Source organism: Clinocottus analis, unplaced genomic scaffold, assembly GCF_023055335.1.
Source record: "Clinocottus analis isolate CAN_PGR_092001 unplaced genomic scaffold, fCliAna1.0.p SCAF_4, whole genome shotgun sequence".
Classification (NCBI taxonomy): domain Eukaryota; kingdom Metazoa; phylum Chordata; class Actinopteri; order Perciformes; family Cottidae; genus Clinocottus; species Clinocottus analis.
Window position 1 is genome coordinate 19,158,937 of NW_027176153.1, and position 21,080 is coordinate 19,180,016.

The 21,080-nt window shown below is 40.1% G+C and overlaps 3 protein-coding genes and 2 non-coding genes across 7 annotated transcripts; all 5 read right to left on the minus strand.

Moving 5' to 3' along the window:
* Nucleotides 1-514: 514 nt before the first annotated feature.
* Nucleotides 515-5,513, minus strand: ptges3b (prostaglandin E synthase 3b (cytosolic)). The gene is made up of 8 exons (XM_068598272.1): nt 5,329-5,513; nt 3,778-3,891; nt 3,590-3,659; nt 3,387-3,485; nt 3,192-3,281; nt 1,872-1,928; nt 1,658-1,685; nt 515-1,542 (listed from the first exon to the last, which is right to left on the minus strand). Coding segments are annotated over exons 1-8 (480 nt in total). The 5' UTR covers nt 5,331-5,513; the 3' UTR covers nt 515-1,522.
* Nucleotides 5,514-7,162: 1,649 nt separating this feature from the next.
* Nucleotides 7,163-15,124, minus strand: naca (nascent polypeptide associated complex subunit alpha). Of its 3 annotated transcripts, none has more exons than XM_068596970.1 (9): nt 15,034-15,124; nt 14,414-14,488; nt 9,340-11,274; nt 8,661-8,746; nt 8,329-8,406; nt 8,079-8,225; nt 7,744-7,872; nt 7,521-7,643; nt 7,163-7,279 (listed from the first exon to the last, which is right to left on the minus strand). In XM_068596970.1, the coding sequence occupies exons 2-9, from the start codon at nt 14,481-14,483 to the stop codon at nt 7,265-7,267; spliced, it is 2,583 nt and encodes an 860-aa protein (XP_068453071.1). In that variant the 5' UTR covers nt 14,484-14,488; nt 15,034-15,124; the 3' UTR covers nt 7,163-7,264. The 3 variants fall into 3 exon arrangements, with proteins under 3 accessions (XP_068453071.1, XP_068453072.1, XP_068453073.1); XM_068596971.1 differs by lacking the exon at nt 9,340-11,274 and adding an exon at nt 11,954-12,670; XM_068596972.1 differs by lacking the exons at nt 7,163-7,279; nt 9,340-11,274 and having other exon boundaries at nt 7,431-7,643.
* Nucleotides 7,357-7,430, minus strand: LOC137801232 (small nucleolar RNA SNORD59). Its single transcript, XR_011079700.1, has one exon. It is a non-coding gene; the product is annotated as a small nucleolar RNA SNORD59 (small nucleolar RNA).
* On the minus strand, nt 8,505-8,578 carry LOC137801231 (small nucleolar RNA SNORD59). The gene has a single exon (XR_011079699.1). It is a non-coding gene; the product is annotated as a small nucleolar RNA SNORD59 (small nucleolar RNA).
* Nucleotides 15,125-16,041: 917 nt separating the features above from the next.
* On the minus strand, nt 16,042-19,679 carry prim1 (DNA primase subunit 1). The gene is made up of 13 exons (XM_068597987.1): nt 19,469-19,679; nt 19,082-19,239; nt 18,889-18,995; nt 18,729-18,802; nt 18,510-18,646; nt 17,810-17,868; nt 17,540-17,651; nt 17,317-17,406; nt 17,059-17,191; nt 16,896-16,965; nt 16,680-16,792; nt 16,335-16,433; nt 16,042-16,240 (listed from the first exon to the last, which is right to left on the minus strand). The coding sequence occupies exons 1-13, from the start codon at nt 19,575-19,577 to the stop codon at nt 16,221-16,223; spliced, it is 1,281 nt and encodes a 426-aa protein (XP_068454088.1). The 5' UTR covers nt 19,578-19,679; the 3' UTR covers nt 16,042-16,220.
* Between the last annotated feature and the right edge of the window lie 1,401 nt (nt 19,680-21,080).

A 21,080-nucleotide genomic window follows, 5' to 3' on the forward strand; every position in this document is an offset into this window, starting at 1 on the left:
GGTGAAAACAGGAAACTGGTATTGCAAATTACTGTCACCTTCTCGGAAATGACAGTGAGGAAATCAGGCCTGCAGAGGAAGTATGCAAATATTCTGGGCCGATGAGCTTGAAGGTTTCTGGGTCCTAGCACCGAAACAAGCACGAATGGAGGTTAAAATTACACAAAAATTGTACTCTGGTAAATACTGTATTATAAAGTAGGACTAGTAGTCTATCAGGTTAACATCTAAAAAAATAAATAAAATTTGCTTAGACATCGAATGGATGTCATTGTACCTTAAAATCTATTTCATAATCACACCAAAAGTTCAATCTACAATCCACTAGATTGGTAAAAACTGTCAATTACAAGGTTCAAATGTAATTGCCATTACCGCCCCACATTAGGTACATTACATCTGTAATCATTTTTAGAAGCTCAATTTGCTCCCACAACTTCACAATGTTGATGTATTCTGTCCAAATTTACCAATTTTTTAAAAAAATGTCATTTAGAAAAAAAGAGATTTAGAATGATTCTTAAACAGTTTATTAGAAAGATGTAGACAATAAAAAAAGAACTTCCACTGTAATTCAACACTATTTGTCTCCCCATACACTTTATTGACAGTGCAAATATAATTTGGTCATTACACGTCGCCGTATCGGTCCGACACACCCTCGCAGAGAAGGGAGGATCATTCTAAATGAACAAACGGAAAGAACCTGGAGAAAAGCAACACGCCATATGATGCCGAGGCCCAATTAAGCTTCAAGCCTCATTATCAGCTGCAAATCATTTCACGTTGCTTCTGCAGTGGAACATGTGTGTGAGTTAAGTGGGTATGCAAAGAACTGTTAAGATACTAAATATGTGGAATCTATTTAGATTACCAAAGTAGGTGACAAACTGGGGAAGATGATTTCAGAATATTCCAATTTTTCAAACATTAAACAAGTAAAGGGAAACATGTAAGCTGAAAGGTTAAGCCACGGAAACAAAAAGACTGGCTTCCTGGATATCTAATTTACGGCAAATGGAAGGCTTTAGAGGAACCCAATCAAAAAAAAAGATCTAATTATTTTTGATGTACAAAGCTAGTGTCTTTAAATCAAGAGAAATTACACTGGTCGACTTAAAACCACAACATTGGGAATGGGTGGGCCTAATAATTTGAAACCACAATTAATCTGGAAACAAAATTGTAAATCTGTTATCACATATTGCTCAGTTGAAGACGACTACACAGCTTTTCCAACAAATAATGTGTGCTTACTTGTAATATTTAACAGTAAAACAAGATGCCCAAAAGGTGCAGTACAGCAAATGGAAGTGGAGATAGCTGCTCTGTACAATACCATGCATATCAACCTTCAGTGTACTGATCGGTCAAGAGTTTGGAGCTGAGGCTATGGATTTAAATATGGCTACTGACTCATATGTACAGTTGTTTGTCACTGCCTTCAGTTTCAAGATATACATTTGTTATGATTCCTCTTGCCCTCTGTTCTTCCATTTTCTTTCCAGAGTCTTACAGTCTTCTATTCCAAATCTGGCATTTCTGAAAATTAAATGGAGCAGAGAGAACATTAAACCTCTTTTCACAACAGACTTAAATAAAAGAATGACAGCCATCATTTACAGATGTGTCGTTTCATTGCCTCATAAATACTTACTCTCGTCATCGCTATCTGCAGACTCATCCTAAAAAAGGACAAAAAAAGGAAAGGAAATTAGTGAGAAAAATGCTACACGTAAAACATGTCATTGTAAGTTAGCAAAATGCAACACTGACACTTCTTAAAATTTGTTTCAGGATTAGTTTTAATTTAGAATTAGAAGCTTGACACTTAAATAAAGTAATACATAAAATAAAAAAAAGATGCTTACCTCTTCTGGACCGTCTAGATCAGCCAGGTCATCCTCACCGCCCATGTTGTTCATGATCTGTAATATTAAACCAAAATAATTAACTTCTAAAAAGTAGTCATTATCAGGCCAAAAGCTGAAACTGCTAAAGACATCACGACAAGTATTTAAAGTATAACAACGGTTAAACAGATTTCTCAAGTTTAAGACAAACTGACACACAGAATTACTCAATTACAAAAAAAATACTCTCCATACCAATCATGGCATCTATATTATTGGTAAATATCAACCAACAACTTAACAGTATTTAGTTTTAATTATTTGTTATTTGAATTATTATTATACTTTGTTATATAGTGACAGTGGAAAAGAGAGAAAAGTGTGGAATGACATGCAACACTGCCATTCTTTGTTTACTTTAAATCTATTTTAGACAAAGTATGATATATTCAGTTGTTGAATTGAAAAATACATCTATCACATTGAGATTCTGAGTCAAGTTATATTAAATGAGTAATCAAAAAGAACATTTATAGGAAGGGAGCGGGTGAGATAACAAAATTACTACATTCCATAATGGTCTTCTAGGAACATTCTTTTAAATGAATCTTTAGTGCTTGGCCAAATGCCATGTGAAGACTAGAGTATTGATAAGGTCTGATGTTAGCAGTTTTTTTCTCTGACCTTTAACATTTTGGTGTTATTCATTATCAGGCTGTGGTGGAGAATGTTAAAACAAGTAGTAACGTCATGTTTCTATCTGCTCTGTCCCAAGTCTTTCAACCATCGCCGCTACGATTTACCCAAGCACAGCGAGCTAGCGCGGCTAACATGCTACAATCAAAGCTAAAACAAAAGCTGTCTGTATGCACGTCAATTTATTTTGCCTTGTGGCTTTAAAGTCAAGTGAAATTGGATGTGCTCCCACTACCAGCGGTTCCTGCAGGCAGTAAATCACTTCGGCAGAGTGAGGACAGCATGAATGATGGATACCGACTGAAATCCATGTACTTCATTCCTTCTAAACATGACCAAGTAGTGTGATGTCAGCGATACCATGTTTATTATTTATTGACACGTTGGATTTATTTCTCAGTTGAATGTTAGAGTTTATAGTTGCTGGTGACAACATTACGGTTGCTGCTCTAATAAACATTTAGTTATATTTATTTTAAGAAAGAAAAAAGAAGCGATGAGTACATTTACAAAGAACCAAACTGATAAGGAGTACTGATAAGAGTATCAGATAAAATCCTAAAGATACACAGCCCTTTTAAGAGTCAAACATCGACTTCTTTAAGCATTTGTAATGCCTTCACTCGTATGAATAGTGCTTACATTTGAGAATTGATCGAAGTTCCCAATCTCCTCATCTGAGTCATCCTCCCAGTCTTTCCAGTTGTTGAAGTCAACACTGAGCCAACTCAGCTGTGAAAACACAAAATAGTGATATATATGCTTACATTAATTGTCCCATTTGCTGTTAGCATTACAAACGTTTGAACACACCGACTTTTGCATTCATTAACTGACCTTCGCCTTCTCTTTTGTTAGTCTCGGCCACGGCTTCCCTGGCTGTGCTTTTCTTATATAGACCAACACGGAGCGGTCTGTGCGTTTATGTTTGGACTCCTGCGTTGAAGTAGACAGAAATTACAAGCGTGTGGTCAGTTTCAGTCTTCATTTTGAACCACGCAATCTGCAATAGTGTCTAAAAAAGATCAAAATGAACTTACATTTTCGTCGATGGCTTCAAAAAGATCCATTTCATTCTCGTGTTTGACCATGTCGGTTCCTCCAAGACAACTGTGGAAATAAAATAATTGAAACCAAACTCAATAAAAAAACACTGTAAGAGCAAAACTGGCGACCATAAATTCAACTTGAGGAATTTATTACAAACAAAGATAAAAGAAAAACGTACCTGAAAACAAACTTTGTTTTATCAAAAGTGACTTTAACATCTTTGCTGTCTGCTACACAGAACTCTATAAAAACGGAGTCCCTCCTATCGTACCACTTGGCCGTTGCTGGATGCCTGTGAAGAAACAGAGGACATCGCAACGTCAACACATGTACAGCCATTGTAAATCACAAAACCCATTCAAAGTAAAGCCCTTAGACAGGGTATTAAGACGCCATACGAGGATGAAAAGGCCGAACCGTTACCATTTGTTGTACAACACAACCGCCCATCAGACCGACAACATAAAACATGTATAATGCAGGTCATTGGTACTGGTGACAGGTGGCTCACCTTTAAGGCCGCAAAAAGCCTCTGTATCAAGTTTCCACGCAGCATCAAGTTACACAATGCACTCCTGTAGTATAACGCTCAAAAGTAAAACATGTGCTTGCAAGAAACATAACGTATCTTAAAAGTTTTGGGTGAGTTTGGCTCAGGTTTCCCTTCACATTGTTGGAACGTTTTGCTCTACCTTGAAACTGCGATAAGTTACAATTGTGCTAAATTCACACTGAGTGGAACTAATGTCCAAGGATTATTATTATATTAGTATTAGCGAGGCTCAAGTCACATGAAGCTCAAAGATCTATCCGTCTAGAAAGGAGTAAGTTAGCAGAGAAGAACCTTGAATGAATCCATTGTTTTTTTTTTACAAACATTAAACATAAATCGTACAAAATGGGTGAAATGTGCAATCTTTGATGAACGATAAGACTTTCAGTAGATTTAAAGTCACATGTCAATGGTTACATTAATCAATAACGACTCACTGACTTCAGTTAAACACGTTATTTAGTATTTATTTTATGTGAACAATAAAAACATAAGTATTCTTTTTTTCCTCCGACACAATATTGCGCTTGGCATTAAAACCTGACTGAATCACGATGAGCTCAAATCCTCTTACACACACACACACACACACGCGAACGTGGAGCAGCCAACCAGCGCGTGAAAGCTAGCGTTGAACACGAGCGTCCACTGAAACCGTGCTCGCGACGTTTTCATGGGCGTTGAATTCAAAAACACATCAGTCACATATTTTCATTGTAACGTTTTGTGAACATGAAGAACAAACATTAAAACTAAAACAAAATCACGGACTTCTCATACAGGAGTGCTAACCTAACGATAGCCTGCGAGGGCGAAGTCGTTCAATGAAACGCAGCTAGCCGAGCTAACAACGCGGACCGGGGCTGTAGCGTCAGTTGAGCCATGCGGTGCCCGGGCTATCTGCACATCGCGGCCGGTTTTTTTTCCTCCAACGAATGCTTTTGACACCGGTCTCCTGTAACACCTGCGAACGGTGCATTGTGTTTTTGTTGTAGGTCTATGAGGTTCTAGCGAGGCGCCGTTATTTTATAATCCACTGAGGCAAGGCCAACCTCCCGCCTTTGCGAAAAAACGCATGTTGTCACTACTGCTAACGTTCGCTAGCTCACTGAAGCAGGCGGTGCTATCCGCGCTTTCCCTCCATCGCCGCGGCCGCATTTACTCCCCACAACTTACATGTCTCGATGCAAAGTGAGCTTCTTTTTTTCCGCAGGTGAAAAACAGTCTCTGGGAAAGAAACTTAGAACGTCTGCACAAACAAATTCGAGGAACGCTGCCCACAAACAACCAACGCAAACGCCTATAAGCCTCTGGACTCCGTTCCGGATCTTCTTGCGTATCTGGGGCTGAGAATGTCGGTGCTGACGCAGGTGGCGCGTAAGTGGACGTTTCTAGAGCGTTCAGCCACAGCTGTCTGTGGGTGACGCGTGAGGATCGTATCGTCTGAATATAATGGAGTTTGCTATGGTTTGTAGCCTTAAATAACCTTAATCGTGAATCATTAACAATGTAGAGAAGAAAATACACACACTTACACGGAAATATAGGGAGGTGAGCGCGATCTCCGTCATTAACAATACATTTAAAACGTTGTACATTATTTGTGTCATTTAGGTGCATTTATCAGTGGCGTTTAGACCAAATATAGCTCATTGGTAAGGAAACGTAAGATAAACCTCCTAAATAGAGTAAGTAAACACGACATTGTATAAGAGGTGTGTAAAAGCAAAATGAAATAGAAAGTATACAAGAGCCATATAAAGGGCTAACACATATTTATACAAATTAAAAAATAATATTCAACCATTACTCTTTTAAACTAAACATTTGAATGAACTAATACAAGTGATTCAATCATTAAAATTATAACTATAAAGATAATTTTATAAAGTGAGATCCACAGAGTGAAGTCCTGGTTCATGAATGAATACAATGAGCCAGCCTGCCTTTATTTGTGTCGCCCTCAAATGGTTAAATCGGCCCTCAAGACATCCATTAAGACATAGAATACTGTGCTCGGAATAGTAATTTCAGTTATTTTCCCCTACAAGGGTCCATTCTCAGTGCGTTGTTTTCTGGAAGGGAGTGAAAGGAGACTTCAAAATGTGTCCCCACATTGCCATTTTTGACAGACTTATGCCATAATTATAGCGTCGATCATGTTGAGCCGTGGTATTTTTTAGTCTTAACAAAATGGTGTTCGTTCTGCTGCCGTCTTTCGTCATAATTAATATGAATAGACAGATTCTCAGTGGTGCTGTGTAATAAAGCACTTTTACTCAGAATACCAAGTTTTAAAAGCAGTATTTCTCACATGCATTGTGTGATCAAACCAACGTGTCCTTTTCTCATGACTTTCAAATTATTTGTAATCCAGCATTGATTATATCCTCAAATTACCTACCAGTTTGCAGTTTTCTCCCCATCCTTAATGGCACATTGCTGCGTATAGTACACCGCCATTGGTAGTACTATGAGTGTGTACATTGTCTTAATGTGCATGCTGAAATAAGACAGGACCCACTCAAATTATATAAAAAATAAGTAAGACAAAGAATCTTTGAGTACAATTTGTAAATATTTATACTCAAGTATTTGAAATAGACACTACTTCTACCTTTCTCTTAAATTACTTCTCAAATCAGAATTACTTTAAACAATTCAACACCTTGAGAATAAACCAATGGTTCAGCTTTATTCACCTTTATTGGCTGGTGACCTTTTTAAAAAACATTCAGAATATCAAAAATAACTCCTCACAACTTTCATATGAATACTTTAACCAAATCCAGATATATTATCAATCTCAACATTTATGAGACTTATTGTGAACTGGTGTCTGTACAATGCGCTGCTATAATTAGTTATTTGTGAGATCAGAAAACTGAAGGCAGAATCCATATTCATGAAATACCTGATAAACTTCGGCCAACAATCTTTCATGCAACCAAGACCACAATAAAAAGCCCCCCTCCGTCGCATTTTTCAATAATGTGCAAAACGATAAAGATTTCAATTTATCATCCACAACTTTATTTCCATCTTGGGTATAAATTGTATAAATGAGCTTAAATCAGCAACCTTTCTTCAACCCTTTGTTTCTAGGGCCCCTTTACATCGTCAACTCCTGCAAAAGGAAAGAAAAATATATTTATTATTATCATACGTGTTAACTAGTTCTTTTCCACAATATAAAAGACACACTCTTCTCAGGACAGAAAGGTTGGCTTCAGTAATGTCAGAAGAACGAAAGTCACTGTGTTAATCATCACTGAAGAGTTCTACTTGCACATTTACAGAGATCTTAGCAAGCTACTTAAATGGCTTTTTGAATAACGACCAAGAGCCATTTCAAAATGAAATCTTACCATAATAGCATTGACAATGTCGTTGTTGTTGTTTTTCAGGGCGCGTACAGCCTTCGCTCGCGACACGTTGGCTTGTGACATAACGAGTTCGATGTCTTTGACCTCCACTCCGGTCTCATCCACCTATAAAAATGACAGTAAATAATTTGTTACATCTCACGTTAAACCACAAGTGCGTATAGTCAAACAAGTCCATCTTCACTTGAATAGACCTGCATCTTACCTCTTCTTCTTCGCTTTCCTCCTGTACTGTTGGCGTCTGTGTGTTTTCCTGGATGTTTGATACAGCTTCTCCCTGTACCTTGAATTTTTCTGCGGCAGCTAGCTGGGCCTGCTGGGAAAGATCTTCGATCTAGAGAACACAAGAGTAAAAAAAAGAGAGATTAAGACGACATTGTTTGGCAGAACATTTGCCGAACCATTCTGACCATCTTCGTGGATCTTTTAATCAGTATTCTGCTACTGTATAAAACTATGAAGGATAGTAGGACAAGATCAATGATCTCTACAAGGGATGAAGACTAAAAAAGGTTGCTCGTATCGACGTTGGCTACACACCTTAGCTTCACCGAAGACGATGTATGTGTCTGATGCAGGGCTCTTGTAGACGTCTGGTTTGGTGATTACAAACAAGATGTTCTTTGACTTGCGAATGGTGACCCTGGTGACCCCCGTTACCTGCCTGAGACCAAGCTTTGACATTGCCTGCAAGAAACAAGTACATTTACAAATATGGCCAATTTTGACCTTCACAAAGAAAGCAGGAAAGTGCAAATTACATTACTGGAAATGTAAGATCCACCGTTACCTTTCGTGCCTTCTTTTCACTACGGCTCTGTTTGGCTTTGCTGACCGGCTCCTCGTCGATTTCAGCAGCAGCTGCAAGCTGCAAGAGACAGAAGATTCATCCATATTTTATGTCAACTAAGTAAACGTAGACCGAGGAATCGGGTGAGCTTGATGCGAGTCATTGTGTAAACGCCCTCTTCTCAGGACAGAAAGGTTGGCTTCAGTATACTCAGAAGAACGAAAGTCACTGTGTTAATCATCACGGAAGAGTAAAGGACAAACACCCGTTGTTTTACGTTTAGAATCATGTCAACAGCGGACATGATATTCAAGACTAGAATGTACTCTCACCTGAGCTTGCTGCGTCTGTGTCTGTGCAGAATCCTGTTCCTCCAGGTCGGGGACTGAGTCATCGCTGTCCGACTCTGTACCGGATCCTGCAAGGAAAAACAATTAGTCACAACATGCCAACTATTACACACACATGTATGTACTTGAAAGTCATACAATATGCTGCATTAATCCTGGGGAATTAAAATAGGCAGATTAATAGGAGTTCCAAAACCAGATTTGTGGTCACCCAGGATGAACATACACCCACCTAACGTGTCGAAAAAGTAAATGTAAAACTGCAATAACCATCAACTCAATGTTGCAAAAGAGCCACCGATATCAGCTTTTTAATTCAAATAGTAACTAACCCTCCGATCCAAGACCACATTCACCACAATACTAGACATCTTCATTGGGAAAATAAAGGCTTTTAGACTATGATTGCACCCATGAAACGCAACATAATGGCAGACAATATGCAGCACAACTGACTGTTTCCAACAACAGAAGCCTTCATGTCAGCAACAAAGTATCATCTTTGTTTGAAATTTTACATTGTATTTTCTCAAAGATAAAGTACACTTCACAACCATTACTTTTTAAGAGAACCGCATATGTAAGCATCTGAGCCAGTCCCAGAACGCAGAGACAGTTGGAAAAACAGATGGCACAGAGAGAAAGAGAAAGAAGGAAATACCCTTGTCGTTCTTGATCACAGGCTCCACCTTGACTGGGGTTTTAGCAGGTGTAGGGGCAGGTTTGGGTGATGAGATGGGTTCAGAAGGAGTCTTATCAATTTTCACATCCTCAGGTTTAACAAGGGCCGGTTTAGCAACCGCCTCAGCAAATGTGAGTTTATGGGGAAGAGAGACAGGAACAGAAGGCTCAACTGGAGTGGATTTTAAGGGAGCAGATACAGGCTCAGCTACTGTTTTGGAAGGCGTGGCAACATCAGCTGGTGCCACCTTAACCTCAGCCAATGCAGCGTCAGTTACTGGCTTAGCACAAATCACAGGGGGCTTAGCGGCAGTTGGTTTGGCCTCAGCAGCTGGCTTAGCAGCCTCAACGGGAGCAGGTTTGGCTTCAGCAGCTGGCTTAGCAGCCTCAACGGGAGCAGGTTTGGCTTCAGCAGCTGGCTTAGCAGCCTCAACAGGAGCAGGTTTAGCCTCAGCAGCTGGCTTGGCAGCCTCAACGGGAGCTGGCTTGGCAGCCTCAACGGGAGCTGGCTTGGCAGCCTCAACGGGAGCTGGCTTGGCAGCCTCAACGGGAGCTGGCTTGGCAGCCTCAACGGGAGCTGGCTTGGCAGCCTCAACGGGAGCTGGCTTGGCAGCCTCAACGGGAGCTGGCTTGGCAGCCTCAACGGGAGCTGGCGTGGCCTCAGGAGCTGGCTTGGCAGCCTCAATGGGAGCAGGTTTAGCCTCAGCACCTGGCTTAGCAACCTCAACAGGAGCGAGTTTAGCCTCAGCGGCTGGCTTAGCAACCTCAACAAGAGCGGGTTTAGCCTCAGCGGCTGGCTTAGCAACCTCAACAAGAGCAGGTTTAGCTTCAGCAGCTGGCTTAGCAACCTCAACAGGAGCGGGTTTAGCCTCAGCAGCTGGTTTAGGAGCCTGAACAGGAGCAGGTTTGGCCTCAGCAGCTGGCTTAGGAGCCTCAACAGGAGCGAGTTTAGCCTCAGCAGCTGGTTTAGCAGGCTCAACAGGAGCGGGTTTAGCCTCAGCAGCTGGCTTAGCAGCCTGAACAGGAGCAGATTTGGCAACAGTAATTAAATCAGAAGCCTCGCCAGGTTTGATTTTGCTGGAGGGGGACTGCTTAACAGCCTCAATTTTGGCTGGGGCTGCCTTAGGCGCGCCAATGGGAGCTGCTTTAACAGACTCAACAGCTGCAGTTGAGGCTTCAGCAACCACTTTAGCAGACTTGAGCTCAATATCTTTCTTGGGTTTGGTTGCTACCGGAGTAACCTTTACAGAGGGCACAGGTTCTGGCATTTGAATTGGTTTCTCAGGTGGGATAAGTGGAGGGAGATCATCATCAGCAGTGACAACAGAAGCAGATTTTGATGAAACCGTTTTAAACTCAACTGAAGTGGGGGGGCTCGCTGCAAGAGTACCTGAAAATGAAACTGGAGCTGCCACAGCAGGCTTTGAGGTCACTTTAAAAGCAGCTGGGGCTGCAACCGGCTTTGCAGCAGCTGCTGAGGGTTTGTTTGGCTCAAATGGGTCTGGTTTAGCTTCAACTACAGTTTGCTTGGGGATAGGCTCTACTGCTTTTTCAATTGCTGGTGTCACCTTGCACTCCACAGGGGAAGGAACTGGCACAAAGGCCTCTCCTTTCTTAGCCTTTCCTTGTTTGCCAGCCTTGACAATTTTGGGGGTGAAGCGAGTAGCCTGACTAGCAGAAGAGATGCCAGGTGAGGTCGCGAGGGGAGATGGCACTGGGGACAACGGGGTCGCAGAAGAAGTAGATTTTGGTGAGGTAGGAGAGGAAGAAGAGGCAGACATAGAGGAACGTTTTCTTCTGCCAGGGACAGCCTTTGGGGCAGAAGAACCCTGCGCACTCTTGGCATCTTTGCCTTTGGGCTTTGCAGAACCAGAAGCTGCCTTGGGTTTCTGAGAGGAAGCTGAGGCAGGTGTAGCTGAATAGAAAAAAAATAATCTTTCAATTTATTTATTTTTACGGGGAAGGGGGGGGGTTGAGTCTTCCTCATGCGGGTTAGATGATCACAAACCAAGACTCGATCTCCTTGCTTTGTGTTAGGAAAAGGACATACCTGTCAAACCTTAGAGTTTCAGTCAAAACACCACTCAAAATGCAGTCCATACTTCTTACTTCTAAAAAGAAACCCACATTCTATATTTAGTCAAGATGCAATTAGGACAAACGGGAAAACCATATTTGCAACTTGTATCACATCATGATGATGCATAAATCCACCTGCTATTGTACCACTGAACGGACTGATGCTTCAACTTAGAACCGACCAATAAATTAATTTTTCTTAAATCAAATTACAATTCACAATTTTCTCTCAAACGTGTAAATCAAAATGTATCAGAATGTATACAAATTTAACTGTGATGAAGGTAAATAAGAAGACAGACATCTGTACCGTAAATATAGACTGTCAGACAAAAAAATGTTTTTCAAAAAATAAATAAGCCATCAAAGAAACAGGAAAACACATAAGGAATCAGACGCATTAAACCAGTCTCCATTTGAACTAGTACCAGTTGTACTACCTGGAAAAAAAAGAGACCTAGCCCGATTTTAAAAAGTAGGGAAAAGGAAGCGCTTGCTTATCAGGACAAACCAACCTGACAGGTGGCAAGTGGAATGAGGTGGTCCTTCACGTTTGGAGGACTCCTTTGACTGAATGGCTTTGGAGAGAAGTTTTACAGCTTCTTTCTTGTCAAGATCTTCATTTTGAGTAGCCACGTTGACACTCACTTCGCAAGGCAATACTTTAGCTGCGTCTGGGCAAAGACTCCTCGACTCTTCTACCTCAGTCACCGGGGCATCAGTTGCCTTCACATCTTTACCGTTTGCAACGACCTCTTCAGAAGTAGATAGTTTTGGATCGTCAGGAATTTCTTCTGCCAACGCACTGGCCTTGTCTTCGGGGACTTTTGCGTCAACAGAAATCTGCTTCACCTCTTTGCTGGCCGATTCTTCAGCAGCAACAACAGACTCCTGACTTTGTACCTCGACAGTTGGAGCTGTGGAATGTGGTTCTTCTGAGGAAACAATGGCAGTCTCGGCAGAAGGCACAAACTCTTCAGGAACTGGCAGGTCAGCTGAAGCCCCTGCTGGGTCAGCAGTCGTCTCTGGTGTTGGGACAGGTGTTGTCGCCAACCCAGCCTCTTCAGCGCACTCTGCCATTTCTTGAGTCGCAGTTACGCCATTCTCTTGGTCATCAGTAGTCTGAACGATAGCTCCTTCTGGAGAGGTTTCGAGAGGATTCTCCAGTGGGATAGCTTTGCTCACAGGAATGGCCATCTCAGAAGGAGCAGAAGAATGCAATACTCCTATAGCTGATTAAGGAAAAGTAACAGGAGGAAGGGCAATCACAGTAATTGTTTGGGGAGCAATTCTAATTCAACGGAAATTTTAAGAGCCTCAGGAATACACCATGAAGTGAGAAAGAAATCGTGCTCCACATTTGGACAGAAATGATGAGTTTGTGAAAAGTTAATTGTCGTGTTATTGGCTTTTGGTTTGCCAAAGTATAAAAGGGTGGTGTTAGGTGCAGTTAAGCAAAAAAATATATATCCCACATCCCAAACCCCATGCAGTGTCCATGTGACAAACACCAGGAGACCTATACACAACTTTGCATGAAAATAAGCTATGCATTTATTTACTAGAGCCTTGAATTGATTAGGCGGCACAGTATGTGTCCATTATTGTAATGATCCAAAGCAAAGTCCATGGAGCCAAAACTTAACATCCAAAATCCCTTTGCAATCCCATTTCAAAAGCCTTATGGTTTGCTTGTTGTGAAAAGATGCAGACAAAAAAACAAAATCCCTACGAAATAATAACCCATCACGTGACTATTTCGAGAAGTGTTCAGTAGTGACCATCCAGGGTTAAAGGAGGGCTATGATATTATCGCCAAAATTATTATAATAATGATAATTTTGACCGTGACGCCGGGAGCACCATTTCTTCCCACAGGGAGAGAGGGCGCGGCAGGCACAAGTCCACAGCAAGGTTCAGACGAGGGGTACTGCAAAGCTCACAATCGGGGGCGAAACAGTCAACATCACAGGCAATCGTGCTCGTTTAATTGTGGGGAGCCAAAAATTGATTATTAGATTAACTGTGCAAGCCTAAATTGAAGCTGAAGCTGTATTTTACCTATCCATTGCCATTACTGAAAGGAGACGTCTTTCTCTCAAACGGCATCTGAATGGACTGGCTCTGGAGTATTTTGTTGTTTACATTTCCAAACAATGATGAGTCCACACAGTTTCCAACACTAGACCAACAAAAAAATGTATAAAAACATGTGTAAATGCAACTTAAGAATTATGTTGAAATATTTACATTTTTCTAACCCGATGCTCACATCCAACCCTCAACTATGACGAACAAGGCAAATCCATTGCTCACTTTTTTTCACCACACAATACTTTATTTACTGACTGATGACTTTTAAAAGATGTCCACCATTATAAAAGAATGTTTTGATGACTTGTTGAAAACATTTATTCCCCTAAAAACCATATACGTTAAGTTTTTCTGAATAGCTCAAAGAAAATAGCCAACTTTTAATCTATGCAAAGTGGGTTGAAGGCATTTTTTAGTGCACAGGGAAGACAAAACCACACGCACAATCACACACAACACCATGCATTGTGTGCTAAATCCAGTTGTCAGTGCAAGTCACCACATACCATTGTGAGTTTGTGTAAATGAAGAAAAGGGGTCCTGGATCACCGTTTTCAAAACCAAGGCAAACAATACCACCACTGCAGATCCCTCAGTGGGCAAACTACAGTTACAAATATCTCAACACATGGCTGTATGACAGTCAAAATAACCGTCACCTGTTACATCAGCTCAGTGTCGAGCCAGCTGAGTCAACGCCATGAACCAAAAAAACGCCCCATCATGCATTATTGTTCCTCTACTCAACAAATAACCTTCCGCAGACAGCCATTTGTTGAACATTTCACCAGTTATTTGAGTTCCAGGACCCCCTGTTGTTTTGTTTATATACAATTTGCATATTACATGCACGCTTTATGGGGAAGTTTAAATATACGAACCGGTCTCTACTTGAGGCTGCTGCATCTCCTGCTCTGTAACAGGGACCGTTTCTGTGGCTTCACCGGGCATGGTTGCTGGGGAGGAAAACAGTTTATTAGCGCTTGACAAAATCATTGTTAACTACTAGTTAGTGCTGTAAAAAAAAAAAAAGTAAGCAAGATTGCTCATGCGACACTTCACGGATCACCAACGTTAGCTCATTCATAAAAGACTCGCAGTGGAGCAAGTGACTGAGCCCATGCTTTAGCGCGGTCCGCCTAGCTCACGTTAGCCAACTGCTCTCAGCCATTTTGACGGCCGGGGGACGCTAACGACAAGTAACGCAGACTACCGTCACGTTTTTAGTTAACACAATTAAACCCTTAAGCCAACCGTTACACAGTTCACTGCGGCCCTGACTGCCCGCTGAGAAAAGTGGAAGTCATCATGTTCCCCCATTTTGAGCAGGTAATCAGCGGGACAACGGGACATATATATCGGCGGCCCAAGGGACCGAAGTTAACACATATCTGCGCCGGCCTGGTGACACTACTTTACTTTAAGGCGTGAAACGAGTAATACAGACGGGGATTCATGGAAAACGGGTGGATGATGTTGGATTATCCGCGGAGACACTTACCGACTCGGGACGCTATATCCAAGATGGCTGTGAGAGAGAACTTCTGACCTCAGTTTCACGGTAATATCCGGTTTAGAGTGGATGTTTCTACTTCCGGGTTATTTAAAATGGAGTCTTTTTATTTTTATTTTTTACAATAGAAATTCTAATCACATCCACATACAATTGTATTAAAGACGTTAGCTCCTTGAAAAAATATAACTTGTTAATCTACAAATGTCTCTCAAAACAACTGCCACCTTTTACTAGAAAACAGCTGGTGGTTGATTTGAGTGAAAGCATCAATACAACAATGTAAAAATGCACCACTGCAGCTAAATACATTGAAAATCTAAGGAAGTAAATGCAAAATTTCAGAATCAACATCAGATCCATTTATTTGCCAGGTATATTACACATGCAAGGAATTTGTCTTGCCGGGTGGTGTATACATTAGACAAACATAACAGTGTAATTGTTGATGTGAAGGTCATTTAATTAAACTACTTTTTATACATAGCATTGAGATGACTAGTCTATACAGTACAGCACACTTCATGTTTTGTATGTGAAAAAATATATTATAGAAACTGCACACAAGTAAATTTGCTTAGTAACTGGAGGAGATCAATGACTGTAATAATACAGAAGATACAACAGACATGAGTGTAAGTGTAAGCAGATGCCTATAAAAAACATTCAGTGTGGGAATACAAGACATAATGCTTAACACTGTCCTGTTTGTGTCACATGTGGCAAAAATGTGCCAAACCCTCAATAGCATTACAATTTACAGTTGTTGTCTCAATATAACCTGGGTGACTGCAGTTGCAAAGGACAAATTAATCCCAAACGCTCATTTCTCACCCACATTTTTGTCAGTGAGAAATGTAGGCCAAACTAACCTAGCTGCTTGCTACTTAAAATATTTTTTTTTAAAAATAAATCTGTAAAATATCTTCTGGTCTTATTAAAAGTAACTTCAATACAAGATTTTGAAAAAGTTTATTTTCACAAATGACTGTACAATAGAAAAACAACAGACAAACAACATTAAATTGGTATTACGGAAGGAACAGCATTGAGTACGGAGATGTTTAGTTTATGAATGCATCAGTCTCGTATCTGTAATTTGCACATATTAGATTAAGTCATGTGGAACTATTAACAATTGGTCTTCTGCATCACTTCCTGATTGTTGATCCAGTTCAGAAGTCTTTCTGATGATCTAAAATAAAAAAAATAAAACAAAAATGCATTACATGAAAGAACTTCATGAAAGTCGCTCTGCCGTCATTTCACCTACTTCCAATAATACGTACCACTTTTTTTGAGAAGTTCTCCTTTCCAAGAGCGAGCCATCCCATCCAGAAACTGATCGAAGTATTTCACATACTTCGCCAGGCTCGTTCTTTTGTAATCTGTTCAAAGAAGTACAATTAGCGAGCTAAAACATTCTTCAGTTGCTCAAATGATTTAGAACAAATGAAAAATCCCTTGGTTCACATGTAAAAATAAATCATCTCATTTTTAAAATAAAATGTAATTGAGTGACATCATGTCAGTTCATGCACAACATTTCCTTTATTCTAAGACTTTGTGTTGATTTATTTATAAGCTCCTCGGTTTGACACACTGAGCCTAAAATTTAGATTTCTGAATCTAACCTCTGATCTTCCGTTTCTCTGCTGCGTCCTTCTCATTTTCCTTCTCCTTGGCGTTCTCTGACTTTTCTTCCTCTTCGCCTGTCCTGGGTCGATCCAGCTCCTCACAGATCTGACTGGAAACGAAATGCAAAAAAAAAGTAATTACATCAGCTCTGACGAATACATCAAACCCTGCACACAGCAGGGCATGTGAGAGAGCATCAAATTACCGCTCACCTGATTGTGGGCACAGCGAAAGGATCAAACGTTTCTAATTCTTTAAGGTCCATAGGAACAGAAATGCGCCCTGGCCAGAGTTCAAAAGAGAAAGTCACGGTGAGAGCGTCTGTGGTGCACTCACCACGCCATCTGGATTAAATCCCATTAGATTGATGCTCACCTGTTTTGGGATGGACACTGAAGGGGCTCTTAAGCAAATGGTTCACCCCTTTACTGACGTTCACGTCGAGGCGAGGGTAACAATACTGCAGCATGATTTCTTTATCAAAGTGTAGTCTCTTTTTGGAAGTGCCCTGGGGGAAGGGAGATTATATAATTGTGCTTGTGGTCATCATAAACTCTCTCGCTGTAATTCTTTCAAAAAAATCAATTCAGGGTTAAACAACTTTCATCATGTGACGCGAGCGGAACTACGAACCCGTTTCCTTTTGACTTGATCCACCAACAGTTTCCAGCGGTTCTCTGATTTCTTCTCGTTTTGGAAGTCCTGCTGTAATTCTTTTCTCACATGTAAAAGCTGGAGTTAAGGTCAAGTCCAGTTTTATGAAAAGATCATGTATTTTCAGCGCTCTTACGTCAGAATCACAGTTGAGAGACGGAATTATTTGTTTCCTCTCTCCACCCATTCTCCAGAAAAGGATATCTTCAGGCGTCAGCGCCAACACTTTGTCTACAGATTCCTTGCGGCCCAGTATGTCTTGATCCTGTAGTGCGTACCGGGGAAAGTATCGCTCCACAAACACCAAAGACTCGCTGTAGAGATCACAGGTACAAGGCTCATAAAACCCTTGAGGATGTAAGATTAGTTAGAGGCAACAACCCCAAAGACAGTCTAAACATTTAGAGACAAACAGAACAAACTGTTACAGCTTCAAAACTGACCTTCACTCTGAAGAGGATCGGATTCTCACCTGATAAAAGGATGAATTGGATCTGTCAGCACAACTTTCTTCATCGTCTCATCCCCTCCCTATGAAACAGCAGTGAGTAGAACACCACAAAAAATGAACTTATTGGTCTTGTAAAGAGAAGAAAAATAAACATAAACAAAATATCTGACATAACTAATCAGATAACACAAATTATTGAATATTCTGGACATGCTTATTTTCATTAGCAATTAATCTAACAATTATTTTGTAATTAATGGCATTCTCTATAAATAGGATTGGGAGATAATATGATATGATGTAATCATATTGTGAAGAGATCCTATTAAGATCCCATCATACACAATTACATTGTTTAATTTAATACTAAGGAGCACAAAATCTGTTAATTTTGCACTATAGTTCCAAGTTCAAAATGTTCAGTACTTTTCATTTGAGAAGTATTACACGAGTACAGAAAACCATGAAGTTATTTCATATAACTATTTATTGAATTACAAAAAAACAAAAAACAAATATATCAAAAGTATCTTTGTTTTTAACTACAATTGTGTGTTCCTTATCAGTCACCATTAATGCCAATTTATCTGAAATAAATACCCCATTTATTTGTTAGGCACTGTTTGAGCTGAGAGAAATGCACTGATGCACACATGCTCAACACAAAACTCTGCTGCTAATAAATTAATATGTTCTAAACGTCTATAAAAAATACTGTTACCTTAACCAGGCTGAGGTATTCTGCAACTGCAGAGCGTGCCGTTACAGAGAGCTTCCTGGCGGCTTCATCACACACCCAGCAATGCACTCCTCTTCTGCCAGAATAAACCCACAGAAGCTGCTGGAAACCAAAGTCAACTAGGAGAGAAAAAAAGGTGTTCGATGTGAATTCAGCAGAAAATTCAAAGATAACGTGCCACAAAATTGACAACAAACAAACCTCGAAGAGCTCTGTCGAGGACGCGGATGGCGATGGTCATCAGAGTCCAGCACTTGCAGCAAATGTCTGCAGCACTAAAATGAGAGTTCAACTTTCGCTCAGTGATGTGACTGTCAAAGAGATGCTGAATTTAACGAAATAAACCACGCGATCAATTCACCTGCAGCAGCTTCTGACATCATCGTAGTCCGTCATATCAATATCAAACACCAGCTCCTTCTCCAGGGCCTGGAAGGACCCCGACTTCACGGTGTTGTGTTGATTGGGCTGTGGTCGACCAACAGATTCAGCTTGATGCATGATATGTATGTGATGACACACACGCACACAAACACAGATGCATGCAGTCTTACCCTGTGACTGTAAACGGCTCCAATGTCAATCTTGTAAGGGTTCATCTTCTGCATTTCCTTTTCCAGCTCGGTCTGCGTGCTGAACGACTGGTAGCGGACATAGATGTCATCTTTGAGTGTGAAGGAGAACTCTCGATTCTGAAAGTAGTTCTTTTGCACTGAGGTTGAAAAAGAAAACATAATAAATATATTAGTCCCCCTATATAAGTAATAGTATACTACTAGTAATAGAGGAGACATGTTGAATAACCAAGAAACTATAGTGCGTGTCTCCATCATATGCAGCCAGCAGCTCATGGTCAGATAACAAAACACCTCTCAACCTGCAGTGTTTTAACTTGCTAATACAGCTTTAGCTTCTCCGGCCTGTCTCATAAGGATACTCACCTCCTCCATAGTTCAGCCAGCGGTAATACTGCGAGAAGGGAAACAGCCGTCGGTAGTACAGCGGTAATAAGTCCGGCAAACAGGCCGAGTCATAATTGGAGGATGACATTATCTGACAATATAGGACCGTTATTGTACGTTAAACTGTTACAATGAAACAATAAACGAGCTTTCTGCCGCTGTGTGCTGACGGCTCGGTGTGTTGTTTAACGCCGAGAGTCGCGCGGGAAAATCTCTCAAGCAGAGGCGAAGAACCAATGAAAACGAAGAGGAGCCAGTGACGTCAACCAAACACGGACATGTTTTTTTTTTTTTAAAGAAAGTAATCGATATAAAAATATATATATATATATATTCTCCAATTATCTTCTTCGTGGGATCACCCGGCAAGGAGAAGTAATGACAATTAATGGCGAGATAGTAGAACTTGATTGTTGAGCCTATACCGGAAGTGGAAGCGGAAATGGAGGCGAAGTGTCGTTGACTGGTGAGAGAATCATGGGACGTGTAGTCATTTTGACTCTGTTTTGACCCAATAAAATTAATGCAAGAAACACAAATACATGGAAGAAAAATTGCGTTAGAGACAAATAGAAAAATAGGGAAGGAAAGTCAAATGTTTATACTTAAAATATAATTTCAATTAATTTAAAATAGAAGAGAACAATGGACTAACTGTCTAGATATACTGAATATGTATGTTTAACATAGCTATTATCAAAACATTGTTCCATACCAATTCAAATTTGGTATAGCCCTGAAATCAAGAAAATATATTTTTTATGACTTTTATCTTTTTTTAATCTTCTCCAAGGGATTTGGAGGACAATGAATGTGTAAAACATTAGTTTTTGGATTTCAATGTCTTTCTGACAAAATGTACAAATCTTTACAATTTTAAGTCTGCATGTTACATGAGCCATCCCCACTGTAAATGAGACAAGGGAATGAATACAATGATGAAAATAAATTTATAAAATGCTAATAAAATTCATTAAAAAAGTTAATTTCCTATAACATAACTGTTCTTAGAATGAAATGCAGCGGGTACATTTTTTGAGTTTGAAAAAAAATGTAAATGTATAAATAATTAAACTAATTTATCTGCTGTGAATTTGGGTGAAACTCAAGCTTTTCTTACTGGCAGCACCTTAGATCTCTCTTTTAACAAGCTGTTATTCTAGAATTCTAGAATAGTATTCTAGAATAACTTAAGCAACAACAACACTAATGTTTTCAATTCAATGTTTTGTGATTTAATGCCTTTGTTGAGACTGTAATTGAGTAACTTCACCTTCAGAGGGCAGTACAGTTTCATAAGAATATTTACAGAGTTTCCACACTGAAGCCTGTTATAGGGAATGGGATGGTGAGCTTCATCATGGCAGATAAATGGTAGTTAAACACATGTATTTATTTTCTTAAGGCGATGAGAAGACAATACAGTCAAAATATAAGATGAATGAAGATACACATACTACAGGAAAAACAAAAAGAACCTCCCTGGTTAATAAGAAATGACCTCGGATTGCAGGTCCAGATGTGCTCTCTTATATATTTTTTTGGGATAATTTTATATAAATCCAAGCGATTCCCTTTTAATTCAGATACA